Source organism: Nerophis lumbriciformis, linkage group LG30 (genome assembly GCF_033978685.3).
Source record: "Nerophis lumbriciformis linkage group LG30, RoL_Nlum_v2.1, whole genome shotgun sequence".
Taxonomy (NCBI): Eukaryota; Metazoa; Chordata; class Actinopteri; order Syngnathiformes; family Syngnathidae; genus Nerophis; species Nerophis lumbriciformis.
The window spans coordinates 23,246,289-23,271,191 of NC_084577.2; the positions used below are offsets into that span (position 1 = coordinate 23,246,289).

Genomic DNA, 24,903 nt, shown 5'->3' on the forward strand with positions numbered 1-24,903 from the left:
CCTCTAATTTTCTCATTTTGAGTGCCAAGCAGGGAGGTAATGGGTCCCATTTTTATAGTCTTTGGTATGACTCGGCCTACCGATCTCAGGGTGGACACTAATCACTAGGCCACTGAGTCGGTAGTGAGAAAACATTGCAAGGGCCACATAAAATGATGTGGCGGGCCAGATCTGGCACCCGAGCCTTGAGTTTCGCACATGTGAGCTACAGACTTAAGTGTTGAAAGTAAAAAAAAAAAAAATGTAAATGCATGACTTATTTTTAACACTTTTATGAGTGGGGCCCTTATGGATTTTTAAAAAAAAATAATGAATTAATCAATGTTGTTATGAATTATTGACCTGTTTAACCCCCCAAATTTTTTTTAGAAAAAATATTCCATATTTTGTGTTTTCGCCACAGATAACAGGATTTTTTTTTTTTTGTTGCCAAAAAGGGCATGAAACATTAAAAAAATATATTTTTACGTTATATCGACAGCTAGACATGAAGTTGATTTAAGCGTTGAATTATGAAAAATAATAGTTATGAAATATTACTTATTTTTAACATTTTAAGTCTCAGACCTTTCCGGGAGAGCCCTTAAATTTTAAAAAAACAATGTATATATTGTAATGGTTTTTAAATGCTTTATGCATGCTAAAATTTTTCAGTGTGCGGCACAGTGGAAAAAGTTTGGACACCCCTGTCGTAACTATTTTGGCCGACAAATGAACGTTCTTTGAAGAGTGTCAAAACAAATGTGCTGATAAAAGCAATCTGCAGCCCAAATACAGAGTCCATCCACTCGTGACCTATGACCTAGTTTGACGAGACGCCATCAGCTGTTCCTGTGAAGAGTGGAATGACCCCCGAAAGTCTACCCGGGTGACATTGTTATTAGGAGACGGATACAAAAACGTGAATAAACATGGAGTACAACAAGGGCCATCATTTACACACAATAAAGTATACTCTGTGTAGAGCACCACCGTTGTAAATTATACGTATTTCCAAAAGCACACTGACCATTTGGAATTGTACATATTGGGCTATGATGATTTATTATTATTATTGAACTAATGCAACTTTTTTTTGTGATTTACAAGGGTTGAAACATTCTTAACGTTTTGATTTGACACTCCTAAATATACATTAATAATGGCATATATGTATATAAAACAAATATTACTTTATTCTGGATATTAATTTGCACTTATTTGTAGTCATCTCCATCTTGCTTTGTCAACATTATCAAACTCAATTCTTCTTTAGATGCTCAAAAAGTTACCTTGTTTCTTATATCGTCAAAAATTAGGGACCTAAGCATAATTTTGTTTTGGAAGACATTTTAAAATGTTTTCTTTTTATATGAAGCGTGTTTTACACTTTTTTAATCAAACGTGAGTTTAATTTGATGCATGTTTTGTTCTTAAGTAAATTAACGGGAAATAAATTGTACAATATATATTTATTTTAGTGCAAAATAACAAATTTACCATAATTAAAACCGTAATTGCAAACATTTCCGTAGATCGAACCCAGTACTACAGTAGTTGTTACAATTTCTCTTGTGGATCATTAAAGTTTGTCTAAGTCTAAGTCTAGTCCCTTGCCACATCGCACTTCGAAATTTGTGGCTTCACTCTTAACACAGATTTTTGTATTTAAGTATATTCTAAATTATATGATTAATGTATAGTAATATTTTTTTAATTAACTAGAATATGAAGATTGATTGGCAACACTAAATTGGCCCTAGTGTGTGAATGTTGTCTGTCTATCTGTGTTGGCCCTGCGATGAGGTGGCGACTTGTCCAGGGTGTACTCCGCCTACCACCCGAAAGCAGCTGAGATAGGCTCCAACAACACCCGCGACCTTGAATGGGGCAAGCAGTAGAAAATGGATGAATAGACTATAAAGAAATGCCGTGTAAACGCTGAGAAGTCCATGCCGAACTTAAACAGGCAGTGCGCCGACCAGATAGCCTTGATTAACAAAATATGTGACTCCAAGGAACGTATCAGTAAAATGAGCTAAAAATAATTAAAAAAAAGCTAGCATGCTAGCGTTAACATGCTAACAGTTAGCAACAAACTGTAACACTGAGGTATATACCTGCAAAATTGGCTTAAGAAAGGTTAACATTTCAATGTTAGCATGTGTCAAGTAGAAAGTTATATGACTTATATGATGTACTTAATTCCATAAGCAACAAACGTGTACTTCATGTTTAGTGACATGCTAATTCTTATTTTTACACTTTTCTTTTCCAAATTTCATTGTATGTTATACTCTTCTGACACCAGCAGATGGCAGTATAAGTTTCCACATAAGCGGCCATAAGACCCCAATTCAGCAGTGTACGCAATTTTGAAAATAAGAGCTAAAAGGTGCTGTCCACGCATGTGGCCACTAAGCCTTTAGAGGTTTACGTCAAAAAAAATATTTTGAATGTTAATGTTAGCAGTTTGATTTTGTGAAGTGCCAAGTTATATGACTCTGGGGATTACGCCTGCAAAAGTAGCAAAAAAGTTAGCATGCTAATGTTAACATGCTGGCAAGTGACTAATATTAGCAAGGCGCATTTTGACTTTGGAACGGTTTAAATCTGTTGAAAAATGTGGAAGTTGCAACACTTAGAGAAGAAGTGATACGAAAATGGAATATCGGGAAAAAAACTGGATAGAGAGATAGCCCGATTGTCTTGATTAAAAATTGCAACGGTTGAGTCAGTTGAAAAATTGTGATAGAGGTAGTGGAAAGAAAAAAAGGGTGGACATACTGCAATCAAAATGCTAGAATTCCGGGAAAAGTGGAAATTTTTTGAACCGGAAAAAATTGTTTAAATTGACAGGAAGGGTGGAATTTGTTGATGGTGGAATGGATTGAATCGTTTGAGAAATGTGGGAATTCTGAAAGTTTGACTAACTGCCCATTTATTTTCCCAGAAATCCTGGTAATTGTAATAATTCCTACTTCGTGAAAATGACGTATATTAATTGACCAATTAACATCGGTAATGAGGGATTGATGTACTGCCTTTCAAGACTAGCACTAACTAGTTGCACCACAGGGGACATTCGCAACATTAAGGAACATTTTCCATTTTATTCCTATCAGTGACTGAGCAGGAAGGGCCAGGGAATAAAAAGTAATTCATTGACATTTTACATGCGTTTCTTCACAGAAAACAGGGTCCTATGCACGCCTGATTTGCAGAAAATGTCCCAATACTATTGTATATGGGTGTTTTTGTACAATTTAAATAGGTCAATCTTTTAAAAGTACTTCAATGATGGGTTTTATTTCCAATTTAAAAAAAAAAAATGCTCAATAAAAATGTCAGTTGCCAAAAAGTGCGGTAAACCGATAACGTATTCATGTTTTTTTACACAGTTTGTGTATAAAAAAAAGCATAAAAAACAGCAAATAGCATGGAGACAGGTCTTGGTTTTTATTCCAATCATGTTTACAGTGCGATGGGAAGCTTTTGATGACACAGTTATCAATCAACACTCAAGGACATACTAGGAAGAAGCTCTCATGTTGGGGACCACACATCAAATAGGTCAAATGTCATATGCTTTAGGGTTCTTATAAAGATGGAAGACATTTTCAAAGGGAATTAATTCCATGTGGGAAAGTAGAGCAATATAGTTTTAAAAGTAGCAAGTGGAGGATTATAGTCTTTAAGCTATAAAAAAAAAAGAAATGTAAAATGCTTCCGTCAGCACTTGAAAAGAGTCCTTCCTGTAAGTCATCCATACGGTAAACAAGAGCTGAGAGTGGAATACTGTACATACAGTATACATTTAGTGCTACGACAACTTGAATCTACCTGACGTTTCATTTTTGGAATGCGATCGCATACTTGCCAACCCTCCCGAATTTTCCGGGAGACTCCCGAAATTCAGTGCCTCTCCCGAAAACCTCCCGGGACAAATATTCTCCCGAAAATCTTCCGATTTTCAGCCGGAGCTGGAAGCCACGCCCCCTCCAGCTCCATGCGGACCTGAGTGAGGACAGCCTTTTTTCATGACGGGAGGACAACAGGGTGACAAGAACTAAATCATCCAGACTAGAGATAAATTGTATTATTATGTTTATCTTACCTAAAAATAAATATATTTATTAATTACAAAAAAAAAAAAAATGAATACATTTTTACTATATTTTGCTAAAAGCATCAAAATTAATTGTATTTTTATTTGTATTTTTTCATGACTCCTTATTACATCCAGCCATAGAAAAAAACAAAAAAACAAACAAACATCCAGCCATAGAATTATACATTAAAATAAACATATTTGAAATAATTGATTTTAAATTATCATAATAATTAATTAAAAATGACCGTATTTAATTATTAAAATAATTGCTTGTTTATCAACAACTTTAGCATTTTATTCATTACATTTTGAAACTCTCAGAAGCCAAGTTATGTTATATTCCTTAATATTTATGTATGCAAGTTTGAAGTATCAATTATCTAAACATAGTTTGTTTGCATATTTTCAGGATGTAGATATCTATATATATATATGTATGTGTGGGAAAAATAATCACAAGACTACTTCATCTCTACAGGCCTGTTTCATGAGGGGTTCCCTCAATCTCCTGATGATTGAGGGAACCCCTCATGAAACAGGCCTGTAGAGATGAAGTAGTCTTGTGATTTTTTTTCCCACACATACATATATTGCGCTCTACTACGGTATCGAGCACTATTTTTTGGATAACCTTATTAAGACATATATATATATATATATATATATATATATATATATATATATATATATATATATGAAATACTTGACTTGGTGAACTCTAGCTGTCAATATACTCCCCCCTCTTAACCACGCCCCCAACCACGCCCCGCCCCACCCTCGACCACGCCCCCAATCCCCACCTCCCGAAATCGGAGGTCTCAAGGTTGGCAAGTATGTCGTAACAGTCTTAGCTCAGAACTCCTGCGGTCAAACAAAAGTCTACCAGAGCAGTCGTTTTATCCTTTAAAAAAGAAAATACCCACTTTTTGCCAGCTCGAAAATGAAATAAGTGTTTTAGTTGGCAGTCGTGTGTGGAATAACATGTTTGAGGCTAGCAGCGTGTTATGGTAAGTAAGCGACGAGTGAACCAGTTCCAGCAAAACACATGAAAAACATAAATCCATAATAAGAATTAAAATGTCTTTAGAAGAGACGGATAGAAATATATTGCTTCATAATGTCTTCTAAAGAGATTGGGTGAGGCTCACAAGCAGTGGTGCTTCTAGGTTTAATGGCGCCCTGGGCAGGACCCCCCCTTTGGTATTGTTAACTTTCTTCCCGGCAGAAATGACAACATTTCTGCCAGATTTTGGCCAATGGAATTGGTCCCTGAGTAGCGCTCAAACGCACCAATCAAATGTGTCCGCGCTTCCTTGTTCCCATTGACAGAGATCATCTCCCATCGGTTGTTGTATCCACTTCCTGTGAGCAGTACGGAGGCCTGTAGAGCAGTGGTCCCCAACCTTTTTTTGCGCCACGGACCGGTTTAATGTAGGCATCATTTTTAGGGACAGGCTTTCCACTTGTGCCAGTTAAATACAGCAAAATGAAGTGCATGAAAAATACAAGTCACTATAACGCTGAATTAGTGTTTCTTTGCAATGAGATGCAGATGGAAATCAGCCTTTCGCTACAATCTGTCACTTTTCTATTTGATATGTTCATTAATGTGCATTGTATCATGTCACAAAGTTATAACCAATGGCGACTTCCTATGAGGACTTTTATTGTACATCTATAAACAAGCTCATCGGTGTGTCTAGTGCACAGGTGTCAAACTCAAGGGCCGCGGGTCAAATCTGGCCCTCCACGTCATTGTATATGGCTCGCAAAAGCCTGGAAATAAAGTGTCAATAAAATACCTTAGATTGTCTTTCTTTACTTTCTTATTTTTTTTCTAGTTTTACAGGGGGAAAAAATTAGTGTCCAATTTTGCAACAAAAATATTATCTAACTTTGTTGGTCAACATCCAAATAAATACTTAAATATCTGCTTAACTTATAATTTCTAAGCAAGTTATCCATCAAAATGTACATTATAAAAAAAATGACCAATAGATTTTACTGTAAAATTCGGGGAGTTTTTACAGCATATGATGTACAAACCCCGTTTCCATATGAGTTGGGAAATTGTGTTAGATGTAAATATAAACGGAATACAATGATTTGCAAATCCTTTTCAACCCATATTCAGTTGAATATGCTACAAAGACAACATATTTGATGTTCAAACTGATAAACATTTTTTTGTTGTTGCAAATAATCATTAACTTTAGAATTTGATGCCAGCAACACGTGACAAAGAAGTTGGGAAAGGTGGCAATAAATACTGATAAAGTTGAGGAATGCTCATCAAACACTTATTTGGAACATCCCACAGGTGAACAGGCAAATTGGGAACAGGTGGGTGCCATGATTGGGTATAAAGGTAGATTCCATGAAATGCTCAGTCATTCACAAACAAGGATGGGGCGAGGGTCACCACTTTGTCAACAAATGTGTGAGCAAATTGTTGAACAGTTTAAGAAAAACCTTTCTCAACCAGCTATTGCAAGGAATTTAGGGATTTCACCATCTACGGTCCGTAATATCATCAAAGGGTTCAGAGAATCTGGAGAAATCACTGCACGTAAGCAGCTAAGCCCGTGACCTTCGATCCCTCAGGCTGTACTGCATCAACAAGCGACATCAGTGTGTAAGGGATATCACCACATGGGCTCAGGAACACTTCAAAAACCCACTGTCAGTAACTACAGTTGGTCGCTACATCTGTAAGTGCAAGTTAAAACTCTCCTATGCAAGGCAAAAACCGTTTATCAACAACACCCGGAAACGCCGTCGACTTCGCTGGGCCTGAGCTCATCTAAGATGGACTGATACAAAGTGGAAAAGTGTTCTGTGATCTGACGAGTCCACATTTCAAATTTTTTTTGGAAACTGTGGACTTGTGTTCTCCGGACCAAAGAGGAAAAGAACCATCTGGATTGTTATAGGCACAAAGTTTAAAAGCCAGCATCTGTGATGGTATGGGGGTGTATTAGTGCCCAAGACATGGGTAACTTACACATCTGTGAAGGCGCCATTAATGCTGAAAGGTACATATAGGTTTTGGAGCAACATATGTTGCCATCCAAGCAACGTTACCATGGGCGCCCCTGCTTATTTCAGCAAGACAATGCCAAGCCACGTGTTACATCAACGTGGCTTCATAGTAAAAGAGCGCGGGTACTAGACTGGCCTGCCTGTAGTCCAGACCTGTCTCTCATTGAAAATGTGTGGTGCATTATGACGCCTAAAATACCACAACGGAGACCCCTGAACTGTTGAACAACTTAAGCTGTACATCAAGCAAGAATGGGAAAGAATTCCACCTGAGAAGCTTAAAAAATGTGTCTCCTCAGTTCCCAAACGTTTACTGAGTGTTGTTAAAAGGAAAGGCCATGTAACACAGTGGTGAACATGCCCTTTCCCAACTACTTTGGCACGTGTTGCAGCCATGAAATTCTAAGTTAATTATTATTTGCAAAAAAAAAATAAAGTTTATGAGTTTGAACATCAAATATCTTGTCTTTGTAGTGCATTCAATTGAATATGGGTTGAAAAGGATTTGCAAATCATTGTATTCCGTTTATATTTACATCTAACACAATTTCCCAACTCATATGGAAACGGGTTTTGTAAAAAAAACGACCAATGTGTGTTTTTTTACAGTAAAATTATGTCCACTGAGCTGTCAGTTTTTTGTTTTTTACTGGAAAATACGCGGTTGATGATTTTATGGTACCACATTTTATTATGGTAAAAAAAACTGGCAGCTAAGTTGCCAAAATAAAATTAAACAGCGGTACTGTATTTCTATTTACAATAATATGTTGTAAAAATAATAATAATAAATAAATAAAAAACACCATATATTTTACAGTAAAAGTCTGGCAACTTTTTTTCTGTAAAAAACAGTGGTACAATCCGCAGATATTTTTCACTCTCTATGTAAGAAATTTAAAAAAATATATTTAAACTCAATTGTTTACTGTTACTAGCGACCCTCTCATGGCAGCCGTGACTGCGGTGTGGCCCTCAATGAAAACAAGTTTGACACCCCTGGTCGAGTGGGACAGGCCAAAGCTAAGTTGGAGAAAATGCAGTCTTTTATACATTATTTAATGTTTCTCTGCGGCCCGGTAGCAAATGTGTCACAGACCGGGACCGGTGGTTGGGGACCACTGCTGTAGAGGACACCCATCTGACACAGTCCTGACCTGAAGAGCAAATAACTGTTTTTCCACCTCCTTCCTGGTGGCGCCCCTTAGAGAATGTCATTGCCCACAGCTACAATCGCCACTACTCACATCAAAAATTAAATCTCCAATGACAGATTACATTTTTTCTAAAACTAATCCTTCGTTTAATTGTTTGTCTTATTATGAAGCAACCATTACAATGGAGTATTGGATATACATAACAATATTAAAAACTACAAAACGACACATTGACGGTAGGATTATTCAAAGTTTGCTTCTTCCTACACCAGAGGTCCTCATTTGTGTAAGACATGTTTCATTGTGTTAGCGCAGTTGGACCATCATGCCGTTATTGTGAAGGCCGGAAGTGTGTGACTGGTGGGAAAAAGAGATCTCTTGTCGAGTCTGTTGCAAATGAAGACGTGCTTCCTTACTATTGAGCTTGGGCCACATCTCAGTTACATCAATGAGATTAATCCGGTGCAGCTTTCCCACAGACGGAATAAAGAAAATATGTTGACAGTTAGCAAAGTTAGCCACTGCTAACTCGCCTTTAGCATAGCTGGGAAAAGCGTAGTTGCAGTGGTGGGGAGGCACTTCTGTACTTCTGGGTATTGGTATTGGGTCGATACTAGCATGATAGGACTGATACTCCTTTCTCTCTCTGCTGCCCACGTTGACCCTTGACTCTCTGCTCTTCTAACAAATGACCTTGTATTTTTTTTTTTTTTTTTACAAATATCTGCGTTTAATGGACGTTTTTGGGTTTACATTTTAATGTTTATATTTTAGTTACATTGTGACTTTTTCCCCTCAAACAACTGTAAATAGTAGAACGTAAGAAGGGATTTTTTTTATTTGTATACTATTGTATTGTTTTAAATTGTTTAATTAATTAATAAATACTTTTTTTGTGTGTTCGCATAATCATAATCAACTAACGGGAGGCAAAATTCACGAAAGCATACAATGATCATGACTTCCAAGTTATAAGTATCAGTATCGGCGATACTTGCTATTTATTGACCTGGTATCGAATCAATTACCCGTATCGCCCACCCCTAATCTCTCATGAAAACGCGTTGCATAATGTTCCTGTGTTCACATAATTAGAATCAACTAACCAAAGGCAAAATTCACAAAATAATAAAAAATTCATGGATGAACTTTCAACTTAAAGGTATCGGTACCAGTATTACTTGGTATCAAACCGATACAAAAAGTCTTAGTATCGCCCACCCCAAGTCTCGAACCAAAACGCAGCACTCTTCCCCAACGTGTCACACGCTTCCGGCCTTCACAGTAATAGCATGGCGCGTCACATCCGGCCATTCTAACTAAAACAGCTTACTTCTTTGCATAACAAACCATACGAAAAAAGCAACTACGTCAATGTATGTTTGGGTCACAGAATGTTCTTTTCATGAAAAGGATTTTTAGAACCAAAAACGAATGGTTTATTTTCATTTCATTTTGAAAAATAATTTCACTTCAAAATAAATGCTGAAAATATTTTAGATGAAAATCTTTTGAGCCAAGAAATGATCTGCTTGTACACACAAAATGTTCCTGTGCGACATTCTAACAATAAAATTGCATTTGTGTCCAAATATTGAGGTCTTTTTTTCAAAAGTTATTTTAATTATGCAAACGAGTAGTAACCTGTGATTAATCATGAATAATCTGATTTCAAAAATGAATCGTAAAGTAGTAAAAATCAAACCTGGATCAGTTAAAGCTTTTTGAACACGCTTTGTCAATTGAGTTTTTTTCAATTAATAGTTAAATAATTAATCATTAATATTGTGATATATAAATAATTTATATTATTCTCATTATTATTATAAATATTACATTATTAGATGTAATGATATAATTATTATTATGACATAATAATACCTATATATAATATTAATTAATATATTTGTATTATTTCCAAATAAACCAATATTTTTTTGAGTATTCCATGAAACAAAATATCATTGACCAAAACATACTGTCAGCAAATCTCCATTTTCCCTAAAAGTTAAATACAAAGGAGGTACCTCAAGCAAAGTAGTTGTGTTTGTTTGGGACACAAAAGGTGTCACAACGGAGCAGCTGTTTCTACAACGCAAACACACACATTATGTTGACACACCCTAACCTGAAGCACAAAACATGTTTTTTTCTATTCAAAATATGCCAACTTGTTTTAAAATGTCTCTAAGAAGTGTTTGTTTGCGGATATGTTTGACATTTTACAGTGTGTGTTCTACAACATGTGTATAATATTGCATATTAGTGTGATTTCATATGCTTAATAAGGGAGTCATTAGAGTTGACCGGTTAAAGTTATTTAGCTCAATGATGACGCATGGCTTAGTTTGAAATGTTGGACGCGCTCGTCTCAGCAGATGTCTTCGGTCACACAAAAACTGATTTGCTGCGTTCCGGTTCAGCTCACAGTTGTTCTGAAAAGAAGAGCGTTCCAAAAATGGATGAAAAAGCGATTGCTTTGGGATAAGGCCCCCGCGGTGTACAAGCGACACCCGTGTAAACACGTCGTTCTCCTCCATTCAAGCACTGACTTAGTTAAAGTGACACGTTCCTGTTCATTGTGTTGTTAAAAAGGTGTTACCTAGGAGATCAGCTCAGTCAATTAACAGTGTTGACGGAAGCGAAAGGTAAGAATGTTGCTACTCTGCCTTTGTCTCAGCAGCAGGGGGCGCTGCAGTTGAAGACACCAGCCTGGCTGCACGCTCCTGTGGCGCCACAGCACTTTGGTCTCCTGATTCCTCCCCATCCCCTCCCAGAGGTGGCATCTGCATCAGACCTGGCCTGGAGCGCACCCTGACCCTCCAGGGGTGAAGGAAGAGGGCGGGGTCCGGCATGGCGGCCGGCTCGGCGGGGCCCGTCACTTTCTCCGTGGGCACGCATTCTCGGGCGCGCTCCACTCTGGAGGAGGCCCTGGCGCTCTTACGTTTGGGCTTCACCACAGGGGAGGAAGGGGTCGCTGCCGGGGAGACGCACTGAGGACCCTGACCGGAGGCTCTGGACAGGAGCGCCTGTCTCTGCTGCAGCCGCTGATGCTGCAGCTTCTGCTTGGCGGCGTGCAGCTGGAATGAGAGGTACGCCGCCGCCTCCGTTTGTTTCTGCAGCTCCGTGTTCAGGATGGTGGAGCAGTGGCTGCGTCGCTTCAGCTCCTCCAGGAAGTGGCGCTCTTTCTCCTTTAGATTGGCGCGCAGGGCTCCCACCAGAGCGCCTTTGTGGCCTAGCTCCTTGCGGATCTCTACTATGGTGCAGTCCTGCTCCGCCAGACGCTCTTCCACGTCCCTGCAGCGCACCTCCAGCACCTCCTCTTCCTCCTGGATTTCTGAACAAAATAAATTATGCAATAATTAATTATGTGACAGGGGTTACGTCACACTTCTTACACTAAACACTCATGAAGCAAACACAATGTGGGCATACTTGCCAACCTTGAGACCTCTGAATTCGGGAGTTGGGGGGTGGGGGTGGGAGTGTTGGGGGGGGGGGACGTGGATGCGGGGGTGGGGTTGAGGCATACTTGCCAACCCTCCCGGATTTTCCGGGAGACTCCCGAAATTCAGCGCCTCTCCCGAAAACCTCCCGGGACAAATTTTCTCCCGAAAATCTCCCGAAATTCAGGCGGACTCAGGTCCTCCACAATATAAAAAAGCGTACCTGCCCAATCATGTTATAACTATAGAATGATGGAGGGCGAGTTCTTGGTTTCTTATGTGGGTTTATTGTTTCATTAACGTCCTCCCAGCGTGGCAACAACACACAACAACAGCAGTCACTTTTTTGTATACCATAAAGCAGTTCGTCTGCCGTAAACAGCAATGTTGTGACACTCTTAAACAGGACAATACTGCCATCTAGTGCATTTGATGAAAGCACTTTTGTGCGTGCCACACATCAATGCATCATCATTCAGAGAGGGTGTTCAGCATGGTTCGAAAAATAGTGACAGAGAATAGAACAAGGATGGACAATTCAACCCTTAACTCAACAATCATGAGTGTTATGTGTGTGTATATGTGTAAATAAATGAACACTGAAATTCAAGTATTTATTTTATATAAATATATATATATATATATATATAAATATATATATACATATATATATATATATGTATATATATATATATATATATATATAATAAAATATATATATATATATATATATATATATATATATATATAAATAATAAAAAAAAAATATATATATATATATATATATATATATATATATATATATATATATATATATATATATATATATATATATATATAGCTAGAATTTACTGAACGTCAAGTATTTCTTATATCCATCCATCCATCCATTTTCTACCGCTTATTCCCTTTGGGGTCGCGGGGGGCGCTGGAGCCTATCTCAGCTACAATCGGGCGGAAGGCGGGGTACACCCTGGACAAGTCGCCAACTCATCGCAGGGCCAACACATATATATATATATATATATATATATATATATATATATATATATATATATATATATATATATATATGAAATACTTACCTTGGTGAATTCTAGCTGTAAATATTCTCCTCCCCTTTTAGCCACGCCCCCAACCACGCCCCCGTCCCACCCCGTATGTAAAAGTACATGTAATTTTTTAATCTTGTAATTAATCACATATTTAATTATTTAAATTTGTAATTCATTCATTTTATTAATTATTTAATTAACCTCAGCGCTTCATGACTTTATTTTATCTGTCAAACTCAGCTGTCAAAGTTAGTGGTCAGGGCTAAAAGTGATCTAGACCAGGGCAATTATTTTGACTTGGGGGGCCAAATTTAGAGAAAAAAATGTGTCTGGGGGCCGGTATATCTGATTTTTAGGAACACCAATACAAAACCTCACAATAATGTCTGATTGAATGCTAAAAACGTTATGACGGAATGGAATTTTAAATTTTTTTACTGAATTAGACACCCAGAATGTACATGAAAATAAAGAATGTGGGTTTTACAATATTAACTATGAAGGATAAAACACTGAATATTGACAACATATGAACATCACACCCCCTCTCAATTGACATATTTTACAATCAAGCAAAACGCAACAGAAATGCAACAAACACAGCGAAATAAGAACACGAAAAAACCCACCCACAATCTGATATATCACTAAGCTTTAGAACTTTGTTGTAAAAATCTCCTTCCGCGTCTGTCCCTGACACCCGCATGTCAGGCTGGCCACTCTGTGGAAACGCTCCCCACCCACACTGCTGTGACGTAGGTTACCATAGTAACTAATTAGATTACCATAGTAACTAGTATATCATGCAAAAGTGCAGATTCCAACCATTGAAATAATTTGTATATTTCAAGACTTACAGTCATTAGAAAACATCACTGCACATCATAATGGCAGCTACAGTTTCCATCTTAAAGATCTAAAAAAATGATTTGGGAATGTCCGGCGGGTCAGATTGAAAAAAGCTTAACGGGCCGCATGCGGCCCCGGGGCCTTAATTTTCCCAGGTCTGATCTAGACCAATGATTACATTGGCTTGCGTGTAAAATGGCCGACACAAGCAGTACTGCACTGTGTCAACCTGTGCAAAGCTGGACAGCCCTTTAACATTAAAATCTCTTGTATTTTAGTCAAGTCATTTACAAAAAAGGTAAACACGGTATCCTATAGGTCAGTGGTTCTCAAATGGGGGTGCGCGTACCCCTTGGGGTACTTGAAGGTATGCCAAGGGGTACGTGAGATTTTTTTTAAATATTCTAAAAATAGCAACAATTCAAAAATCCTTTATAAATATAAATAAAAACCTATCTTTTTTTCCAAATAGTTCAAGAAAGACCACTACAAATGAGCAATATTTTGCACTGTTATACAATTTAATAAATCAGAAACTGATGACATAGTGCTGTATTTTACTTCTTTATCTCTTTTTTTCAACCAAAAATGCTTTGCTCTGATTAGGGGGTACTTGAATTAAAACAAATATCACATGGGGTACATCCATACTTGCCAACCTTGAGACCTCCGATTTCGGGAGGTAGGGCGTGGTCGGGGGTGGGGCAGGGCGTGGTTAGGGGCGTGGTTAAGAGGGGAGGAGTATATTGACAGCTAGAATTCACCAAGTCAAGTATTTCATACACACATATATATATATATATATATATATATATATATATATATATATATATATATATATATATATATATATCCTGAAAATATGCAAACAAAACTGTGTTTGGATAATTGATACTTCAAACTTGCATAAATAAATCTTAAGGAATATAACATAACTTGGCTTCTGAGAGCTTCAAACTGTAATGAATAAAATGCTAAAGTTGTTGATAAACAAGCAATTATTTTAATAATTAAATATGGTCATTTTAAATGAATTATTATGATAATTTAAAATGAATTATTTGATGTATATAATATAATGCCTGGATGTAATAAGAAGTCAGAAAAATACAAATAAAAATACAATTAATTTTTATGTTTTTAGCAAAATATAGTCAAAATTTATTTAGTTTTTCTTTTTTTTTAAATTAATAAATATATTTATTTTTAGGTAAGATAAACATAATAATACAATTTATCTCTAGTCTGGATGATTTAGTTCTTGTCACCCTGTTGTCCTCCCGTCATGAAAAAAGGCTGTCCTCACTCAGGTCCGCATGGAACTGGAGGGGGCGTGGCCTCCAGCTCCGGCTGAAAATCGGGAGATTTTCGGGAGACTATTTGGCCCGGGAGGTTTTCGGGAGAGGCGCTGAATTTCGGGAGTCTCCCGGAAAATTCGGGAGGGTTGGCAAGTATGGGTACATCACTGAAAAAAGGTTGAGAACCACTGCTATAGGTTACCGGGACATAGCAGCTACACCGCAGCTAAGCACACAATAGCAGACAAGCTAGACTTAACAATAATAACTGAACAACATTGCAGTCTAATGCACATTTGACATTATGGACAAATATCAAATAATAATAGTTGCATATTACTTACACATGCAAAATCTCCAATTAGGCAGAAGGGTATTAGAAAGTATCCAGTAACAAACGTGTCTGCGTCATTCAACATACTGTGTCTTTAGCTTAATTTAATTCATTATTGTGGCAACCAGATGTCACTAAAAAACTAAGGTATTAACTTATAAAGCCAGCATAAGTCCATTCCAGACAATTGATGATAAATAGGTTAGTGTTTTTCATTGTTCTTGGTTGGACTCATTTCACTTGATCAGTCCTTTTGTAACATCTGCTCCCCTCACATCCCAGGGGGTGATCAAGGGTGATGGGTCAAATGCAGAGAATAATTTCGCCACACCTAGTGTGTGTGTGACAATCATGGGTACTTTAACTTTAACTTTAATCTCACACTACAAAATAAAAGTATGTACGATCCCTGCTGATATCGTATCGGCTCAATATGGTATCAGAAGTTGTATCGGGACACCCCTATTTCTAAAGGCAAAATGTTGTTAAGCAGGTGTATGCATGTTATGTATACAGTAGAGTATTTGTATTCTATACACCCGCACTATTTAATGTGTACGCCAACAGCTGAAAATAAGTCATAGTTCCAATCTAGAATCTGTTCTGGATGGAATCCACTTGGTTAAATGTGATCCACCCTGCGGTCTTTTCTGATCCGTATTGTCCCGAGACATAAGAGTGCATCCTTTTCAACATGAATTCAAAGCTAACAGAATCTTCTGTCTGCTTTTCCACTGCAGTCAAAGTCCCCAGAGAGGCGGATGAGGAGGATAAGCAGGTCAGTGCACGTGAAGAGCACAGTCGCAGCCTCGAGGATGACGAGCTGGCCAAAGGAAGAGATTACATCCTGAGAGGCCTCGCCGCCAAAAATATGTCACATTTGCTGCAGGAGGAAAATCCCAAAAGGTAGGGAGAGGTTTGCTACTTCCTTAAAAGGGATCTTGGATTTAATTGTGTGTATGCTCCAAAGCATTCACATATATGGTTTTCTACACCAAAATTCATCTATTTATTCTTCTACTTCCTCATCTTCTTCTCCAGATTTTGGCGCGGTCTACCGTTCCAACTTCAAACAGTTTAGCCTATACGGGAATCGCGGGCTTTCTCTTGACAAATTCCAAAAATTCCCAGATTTCCAGGACATTTTTCACATTTAAAATGAATTGGCCATTTTTCAAACTTCCACCATTTTCCACATTTTCAACCGATTCAAACCATTCCACCTTCAACACATTCCACTCATCCTGGACATTCAAACTATAATTTTTCCATGTTCCAAAAAATTCCAGGAATTCCCATTTGTTCAAACCCTTTTTTCAGCCGACTACTCCTTCCACATTTTTCAACCCACTTCAACCGTTCTTCCGTCAAAACATTTCTCTTAATCAGGACAAAAAAACAAATTTGTTTTTCGAACTGGAAAAATGTCCCGGTTTTTCCAAAATTCCAGGAATTCCGTAATACTATTTCTCAATTAAAAATGTTACTACTTCAACATTTCTCGACCAATTTGAAAAATTCCAACACCAACCATTCACAACATTCAAAATATTTAGCATTTTCCAAAAAATTCCAGTTTTTCCCGAAATTCCCTATTTTCCATTAAATTCCCATTGAAAAGACTAGTACATTTTTCAAAGTTCCACAACTCCCACATTTTTTATCCGATTCAAACCGTTCCAACTTCAAACAGTTCAGCCTATTCGGGAATCGCGGGCTTTCCCTTGACAAATTCCAAAAAATCACAGATTTCCGGGACATTTTTCCCCATTTAAAGAATTGGCCATTTTTCAAACTTCCACCATTTTCCACATTTTTAACCGATTCAAACCATTCCACCTTCAACACATTCCACTCATTCCAGAATTCCCATTTGTTCAAACCCTTTTTTCTGCCGACTACTCCTTCCACATTTTTCAACCGTTCCACCGTCAAAACATTTCTCTTAATCAGAACAAAAAAACTAAGTTGTTTTAGAACTGGAAACATTTCCCGGTTTTCCCAAAATTCCAGAAATTCCGTAATACTATTTCTCAATTAAAAATGTTACTACTTCAAACATTTCTCGACCAATTTGAAAAATTCCAACACCAACCATTCACAACATTCAAAATATTTAGCATTTTCAAAAAAATTCCAGTTTTTCCCGAAATTCCCTATTTTCCATTAAATTCCCACTGAAAAGACTAGTACATTTTTCAAAGTTCCACAACTCCCACATTTTTTATCCGATTCAAACCGTTCCAACTTCAAACAGTTCAGCCTATTCGGGAATCGCGGGCTTTCCCTTGACAAATTCCAAAAAATCACAGATTTTCGGGACATTTTTCCCCATTTAAAAAATTGGCCATTTTTCAAACTTCCACCATTTTCCACATTTTCAACCGATTCAAACCATTCCACCTTCAACACATTCCACTCATTCCAGAATTCCCATTTGTTCACACCCTTTTTTCAGCCGACTACTCCTTCCACATTTTTCAACCCACTTCAACCGTTCTTCCGTCAAAACATTTCTCTTAATCAGGACAAAAAAACAAATTTGTTTTTCGAAACTGGAAAAATTTCCCGGTTTTTCCAAAATTCCAGGAATTCCGTAATACTATTTCTCAATTAAAAATGTTACTACGTCAACATTTCTCGACCAGTTTGAAAAATTCCAACACCAACCATTCACAACATTCAAAATATTTAGCATTTTCAAAAAAATTCCACTTTTTCCCGAAATTCCCTATTTTCCATTAAATTCCCATTGAAAAGACTAGTAAATTTTTCAAAGTTCCACAACTCCCACATTTTTTATCCGATTCAAACCGTTCCAACTTCAAACAGTTCAGCCTATTCGGGAATCGCAGGCTTTCCCTTGACAAATTCCAAAAAATCCCAGATTTCCGGGACATTTTTCCCCATTTAAAGAATTGGCCATTTTTCAAACTTCCACCATTTTCCACATTTTCAACCGATTCAAACCATTCCACCTTCAACACATTCCACTCATTTCAGAATTCCCATTTCTTCAAACCCTTTTTTCTGCCGACTACTCCTTCCACATTTTTCAACCCACTTCAACCGTTCCACCGTCAAAACATTTCTCTTAATCTGGACAAAAAGACAAAGTTGTTTTTGAACTGGAAAAATTTCCCAGTTTTCCCAAAATTCCAGAAATTCCGTAATACTATTTCTCAATTAAAAATGTTACTACTTCAAACATGTCTCGACCGATTTGAAAAATTCCAACACCAACCATTCACAACATTCTAAATATTTAGCGTTTTAAAAAAAATTCCAGTTTTTCCCGAAATTCCCAAATTTCCATTAAATTCCCATTGAAAAGACTAGTAAATTTTTCAAAGTTCCACAACTCCCACATTTTTTATCCGATTCAAACCGTTCCAACTTCAAACAGTTCAGCCTATTCGGGAATCGCAGGCTTTCCCTTGACAAATTCCAAAAAATCCCAGATTTCCGGGACATTTTTCCCCATTTAAAGAATTGGCCATTTTTCAAACTTCCACCATTTTCCACATTTTCAACCGATTCAAACCATTCCACCTTCAACACATTCCACTCATTTCAGAATTCCCATTTCTTCAAACCCTTTTTTCTGCCGACTACTCCTTCCACATTTTTCAACCCACTTCAACCGTTCTTCCGTCAAAACATTTCTCTTAATCAGGACAAAAAAACAAATGTGTTTTTCGAACTGGAAAAATTTCCCGGTTTTTCCAAAATTCCAGAAATTCCGTAATACTATTTCTCAATTAAAAATGTTACTACTTTAAACATTTCTCGACCGATTTGAAAAATTCCAACACCAACCATTCACAACATTCAAAATATTTAGCATTTTCAAAAAAATTCCACTTTTTCCCGAAATTCCCTATTTTCCATTAAATTCCCATTGAAAAGACTAGTAAATTTTTCAAAGTTCCACAACTCCCACATTTTTTATCCGATTCAAACCGTTCCAACTTCTAACAGTTCAGCCTATTCGGGAATCGCGGGCTTTCCCTTGACAAATTCCAAAAAAATCACAGATTTTCGGGACATTTTTCCCCATTTAAAAAATTGACAATTTTTCAAACTTCCACCATTTTCCACATTTTCAACCGATTCAAACCATTCCACCTTCAACACATTCCACTCATTCCAGAATTCCCATTTGTTCAAACCCTTTTTTCTGTCAACTACTCCTTCCACATTTTTCAACCCACTTCAACCGTTCCACCGTCAAAACATTTCTCTTAATCAGGACAAAAAACAAAGTTGTTTTTGAACTGGAAACATTTCCCAGTTTTCCCAAAATTCCAGAAATTCCGTAATACTATTTTTCAATTAAAAATGTTACTACTTCAAACATGTCTCGACCGATTTGAAAAAATTCCAACACCAACCATTCACAACGTTCCAACTTCAAAATATTCTGCCTGTTCAGGAATTGTGTGCTCTACTTCAACAATTAGTCATTTTTGGGTTCAACTTCAGCATTGGAGCATTCACACGCAATTCCTTCAGGAATTGCTTCATCTAGTTGTTATTAGTGTTTAGTGTGCAAGTGGAAAGCCTTGTTCTTAACCTCATTAAACAACATACTGTAGGTGACCTCTGACCTCAGAAATGGAAGAGGGGTCACGTTAGCTATTGCTCGTCAGGAGAAGTCAATGTTTTACTACGACTACACCAATCAGATTACAATAACATCTGTGTGTTACTGTCAAAAGATATTAAATCCTTACTGCTAAACAAGCTGTGCACAGACTACTCTAAAGAACATCCAAGTTTATTTGTATGTTTTTTTTTCCAGTGTAGGTTAATTTGTGTCTTTATTACAAAAGCTTTTTTTGACAATCATTTTATATAGCTGAATTTTTTTAGCATTTCAATTTTGTGGACTGAAATTGTTTACATCAAATCATGCTGACAATTGCACAATGTCATTAACTTTTTGTAATGAGTTTTGAGGCAACAAATATTTCTGCACAGAATTTTCATACACAGAATTTTAAAAAACATCATTTTTAAACACATTATTCTGACAATTCTATTAGATATAAAATTGTTAGCGTTTTAAAATTCAGTGTACAAAAAACTATATATATTAAAATATTTGTTGCTTCAGAACTCAAGACAAACCCCTGAAAAATTAAAGGAAAGTAAATTAAACAAACCTATTATTTGGGGGGTGGGGGGGGGTGTATATTGTAGCGTCCCGGAAGAGTTCGTGCTGCAAGGGGTTCTGGGTATTTGTTCTGTTGTGTTTATGTTGTGTTACGGTGCGGATGTTCTCCCGAAATGTGTTTGTCATTCTTGTTTGGTGTGGGTTCCCAGTGTGGCGCATATTTGTAACAGTGTTAAAGTTGTTTATACGGCCATCCTCAGTGTGACCTGTATGGCTGTTGACCAAGTATGCATGGCATTCACTTGTGTGTGTGAAAAGCTGTAGATATTATATGATTGGACCGGCACGCAAAGGCAGTGCCTTTAAGGTTTATTGGCGCTCTGTACTTCTCCCTACGTCCGTGTACCACTCCGTACAGCGACGTTTTAAAAAGTCATAAATTTAACTTTTCCAAACCGATACCGATAATTTCCGATATTACATTTTAAAGCACTTATCGGCCGATAATATCGTCAGTCCGATATTATCGGACATCTCTATTGAAAAGCATTAATCGGCAATGGCAAACACATACTGATACTGATCGTTGGCACATCCCTACTGAAGACTGCATTCCAAGGAAGATCCTCTAATGATATGAGAGTTTCAGTATTTCTCAGCACTCCCTGCTCACATGCCAACGATGGCCGACATAATGAGATCTTCGTATCACCTCCACCCTGTCTGCCTCCTTTTTTTCCCGTCATCATTCTCCTCAGTGCCTCCCCCTTTCTTTGCATCTTGCTATCGTTCTCTCGGTCTTGTAAACAGACACCCCCCACGGGACCACAAGGAGAGACGAAAGAGGACGGATCGATCTGCCAGAGGATGAGGAGAGCACATTGTTTTGATGGATCGGCACATAACCTGCGCGGGTGGAAAAGATGACTCTAATGGCCGACTAATGCAGCTCACATTGCTGCGTCTTCAAAATGGTGCACAACTCCGCATGGTGGCATGTGGACACCGCAATAAAAGCGTCCAGCGGGGGCCAGGCATTGTGTGTGTGCGGTAGTAGGACACGGAGTCAAAGTCATGCCATGAAGCCGTCAAAGTAGATGTGCAGGAAATGCGGAAAGAAATGATGTCATCAGATAGAGACGCTTGAAAGGGACATGTCCCCTGGGGGATGGGGAGGACAGACGATGCTGCAACGGAGGAGGAAGGGGGTGGACTAACAAAGATGTATGGTAGGCTAAAGAAGAGAAAATATGAAGATGACATGTATCTGAGGTCTGCATGCAAAAAAAAGAAGACGATACTTTTGAACTTACCGAGTTGGCTTCTTCCTTGAGGCTTCACCTTCAGATCATTTGTCAACTCTGGAGAAAGCACAAAAACAGGAAAACACACAAATCAGCTAAAATTACGTGTTAAAGACATGAATCATCCATACATTTTCTACCGCTTATCCCTTTTGGGGTCGCGGGGGGCGCTGGAGCCTATCTCAGCTGCAATCGGGCGGAAGGCGGCGTACACCATGGACAAGTCGCCACCTCATCACAGGGCCAACACAGATAGACAGACAACATTCACACACTAGGGCCAATTTAGTGTTGCCAATCAACTTATCCCCAGGTGCATGTCTTTGGAGGTGGGAGGAAGCCGGAGTACCCGGAGGGAACCCACACAGTCACGGGGAGAACATGCAAACTCCACACAGAAAGATCCTGAGCGCAGGATCGAACCCAGGAACTTCGTACTGTGAGGCAGACGCACTAGCCCCTCTCCCACCGTGCTGCCTTCATGAATCATATTATTATTTTACTCTAGTACTTATTGATAATCTCTTGATTTATTTTTTTCAACATCACATGCACTGCACTCTCCTGGATTACATCATACCTGACTTACAGACCATAATTCATATCCATCAATAACTAGCAAGGTTCAGTATTGGGCCCTCTCTTTTTCACCCTGTACATATTCCCACTTGGACAAATAATACGTCAACATAGCCTCAACTTAGGGTTGTTTGGTATACCGGTACTAGTATAGTACCGCGGCACTAATGAATCATATTCGGTACTATACCGCCTCTAAAAGGTACCGGCCCCCCAATCTCCCACGCCCACCACCCCCCCCCCCCGTCGTCGTCACGTCATGACATTGCTGGGTTTTATGAGCAGAGGAGCATGTTCGGCAGCGCACCATCACAGAGTACTTACAAGAAGACACAGTGTGTAGATAGAAAAGGGAGAACGGACGCATTTTGGCTTAAAAACTAACGACAAAGGTGAAGTTATAACACTGAAACGCCCTCAGGAAGAGGTGCTTTAAGACATGGCTAGCTAGTGTTGCGTCTGACCAGTCTCCCCTCTTAGGGAATTAAAGTCACTGGTCAAGCCCAAGTTCTTTAGATGACATATATGCTGAGTAAGAAGGACCATCAAGACAGAATAGGAATATTATCAAGTTTTACTAAACCTTTAGGAGACCAGTCCAATTGTCCTTTCATATCGACATCTTGAAGTGGTATAACATTAAAACGGGAAGAGACAACTTATTGAATACAAAAACAGGCCCCACCCTGTCCAGAAAGAAATACAGCCTCATTGTTTTAATACAGATAAGATAAAAAGGGAGTACTCCAACTCCCACATTCCAACGCCTAAGACAAAACACAGACATCTGCAGACAAAGAGAGACAAGCATACAGAGTATAAATGGAAAAATACTACCTGATTTAAACATGACTATGAACAAAGAAAAAACTCTTAAACATATATGCATTCTCGACACTAGCTAGCAGCTAAAGTCAATCCGCAGTGTTTTAGCTACTTCTAAATCACTAATCCTCGTCTCCATGGCGACAAATAAAGTAAGTTTCTTACAAGTATCATCCCTGCAGGACGAGGAATAGCTAAACATGCTTCACTACACACCGTAGCTCACCGGCGTCACAATGTAAACAAACGTCATTAATGGATCTACACCTAATATCCACTGTAATTATACCAAGTACAGGAGCGTATCTACTCGATACTACTATGATTACATCGATATTTTTTAGCATCACAAAGTCTTCTTTCGTTTTTAAAAAATGTATATTATGTTTATAAACTCAGGAAATACGTCCCTGGACACATGAAGACTTTGAATATGACCAATGTATGATCCTGTAACTACTTGGTATCGGATTGATACCCAAATTTGTGGTATCATCCAAAACTAATGTAAAGCATCCAAACAACAGAAGAATAAGTGATTATTACATTTTAATAGAAGTGTAGATAGAACATGTTAAAACAGAAAGTAAGCAGATATTAACAGTAAATTAACAAGTAGATTAATAATTCATTTTCTACCACTTGTCCTTAATAATGTTGACAAAATAATAGGTAGATAAATGCACAATATGTTACTGCATATGCCAGCAGACTAATTAAGAGCCTTTGTTTGTTTACTTACTACTAAAAGACAAGTTGTCTTGTATGTTCACTATTTTATTTAAGGACAAATTTGCAATAAGAAACATATGTTTATTGTACCTTAAGATTTTTTTTGTTAAAATAAAAACTCTGCTGCACACCTCCTTACTCGTTCCCGTCGCTATGACCGCACCACCCCTGTCCTACAAGAACTTCACTGGCTACCTATCTCTCAGCGCATCCAGTTCCAAATCCTTCTCCTGACCCATAAAGCCCACCACAACCTGACCCACCTTCTACCTCTCTGACCTCCTCACCACTCATATTCCTTCAAAAGACTATTACAAACCCACATTTTCCAAACTGCTTTTAGAACTGGACAAACCATCTCATAACACAATGTTCTCTTTCATTTGCCCGTTGTACGTTGATATACACTCTTTGTTTTATTATTATACGTTTTTTTTATTACATGTCTTTGAGTGCCTTTTAAAAGCGCTATATAAATCAATTGAATTATTAACATTCTTAAAATATTTTATTTTCAAACTCTAAGCCCCATCGCCCCATTATATGCCTGGAAATAATGACCTTCAATTAAGGATGTTACAATAAACAGTATTAATAATAACCACAATAAAACTCCAGACGGTTAGTATTACCGTTTTTGATTAAAATGGTGGCCCAACCGTTTTTGATAAATGCATTTTGATATACTCACAGTCTGACTGGCGCCAGCTCGGTAGCTTAAATGCTAACATGAAAACAAGAAACAATAGCGTCTTTCCCCATTAAGAAACAACATACCCTAATCATAATTATATAAACACACTACTGTCTGAGCAACTAAAATACTCAATTGTGCACATTGAACCTACAACTGTGCTCTCTTAGAACAAAGTGATCGTTCTATACTCAAAGGAATATGAGACGGAGGTGTTCAAGGACCGCTGAACAGAGTAGGACGACACAACGCCCGCCAGAAATAGTTAAATAATAATACATTTTTGCAATACACTTTTCATTTAAATAAATATTGAAGTGCTACAGTACAAACCAATGTTTAAAACAATAAAAGCATAGCCATTAAAACATATACA

The 24,903-nt window shown here is 37.8% G+C and overlaps 1 protein-coding gene across 1 annotated transcript in view; it reads right to left on the minus strand.

The window, feature by feature from the left end:
- Window positions 1-7,665: 7,665 nt before the first annotated feature.
- ccdc92ba (coiled-coil domain containing 92Ba) overlaps window positions 7,666-24,903 on the minus strand; it is a 34,906-nt gene continuing 17,668 nt past the window's right edge. Inside the window, exons 3-4 of the mRNA XM_061925812.1 lie at window positions 21,707-21,754; window positions 7,666-11,629 (exon numbers count right to left, since the gene is read on the minus strand). Of these exons, the coding sequence (XP_061781796.1) occupies window positions 10,953-11,629; window positions 21,707-21,754 (725 nt within the window). The 3' untranslated portion in view covers window positions 7,666-10,952. The remainder of the gene's footprint in view (window positions 11,630-21,706; window positions 21,755-24,903) is intronic.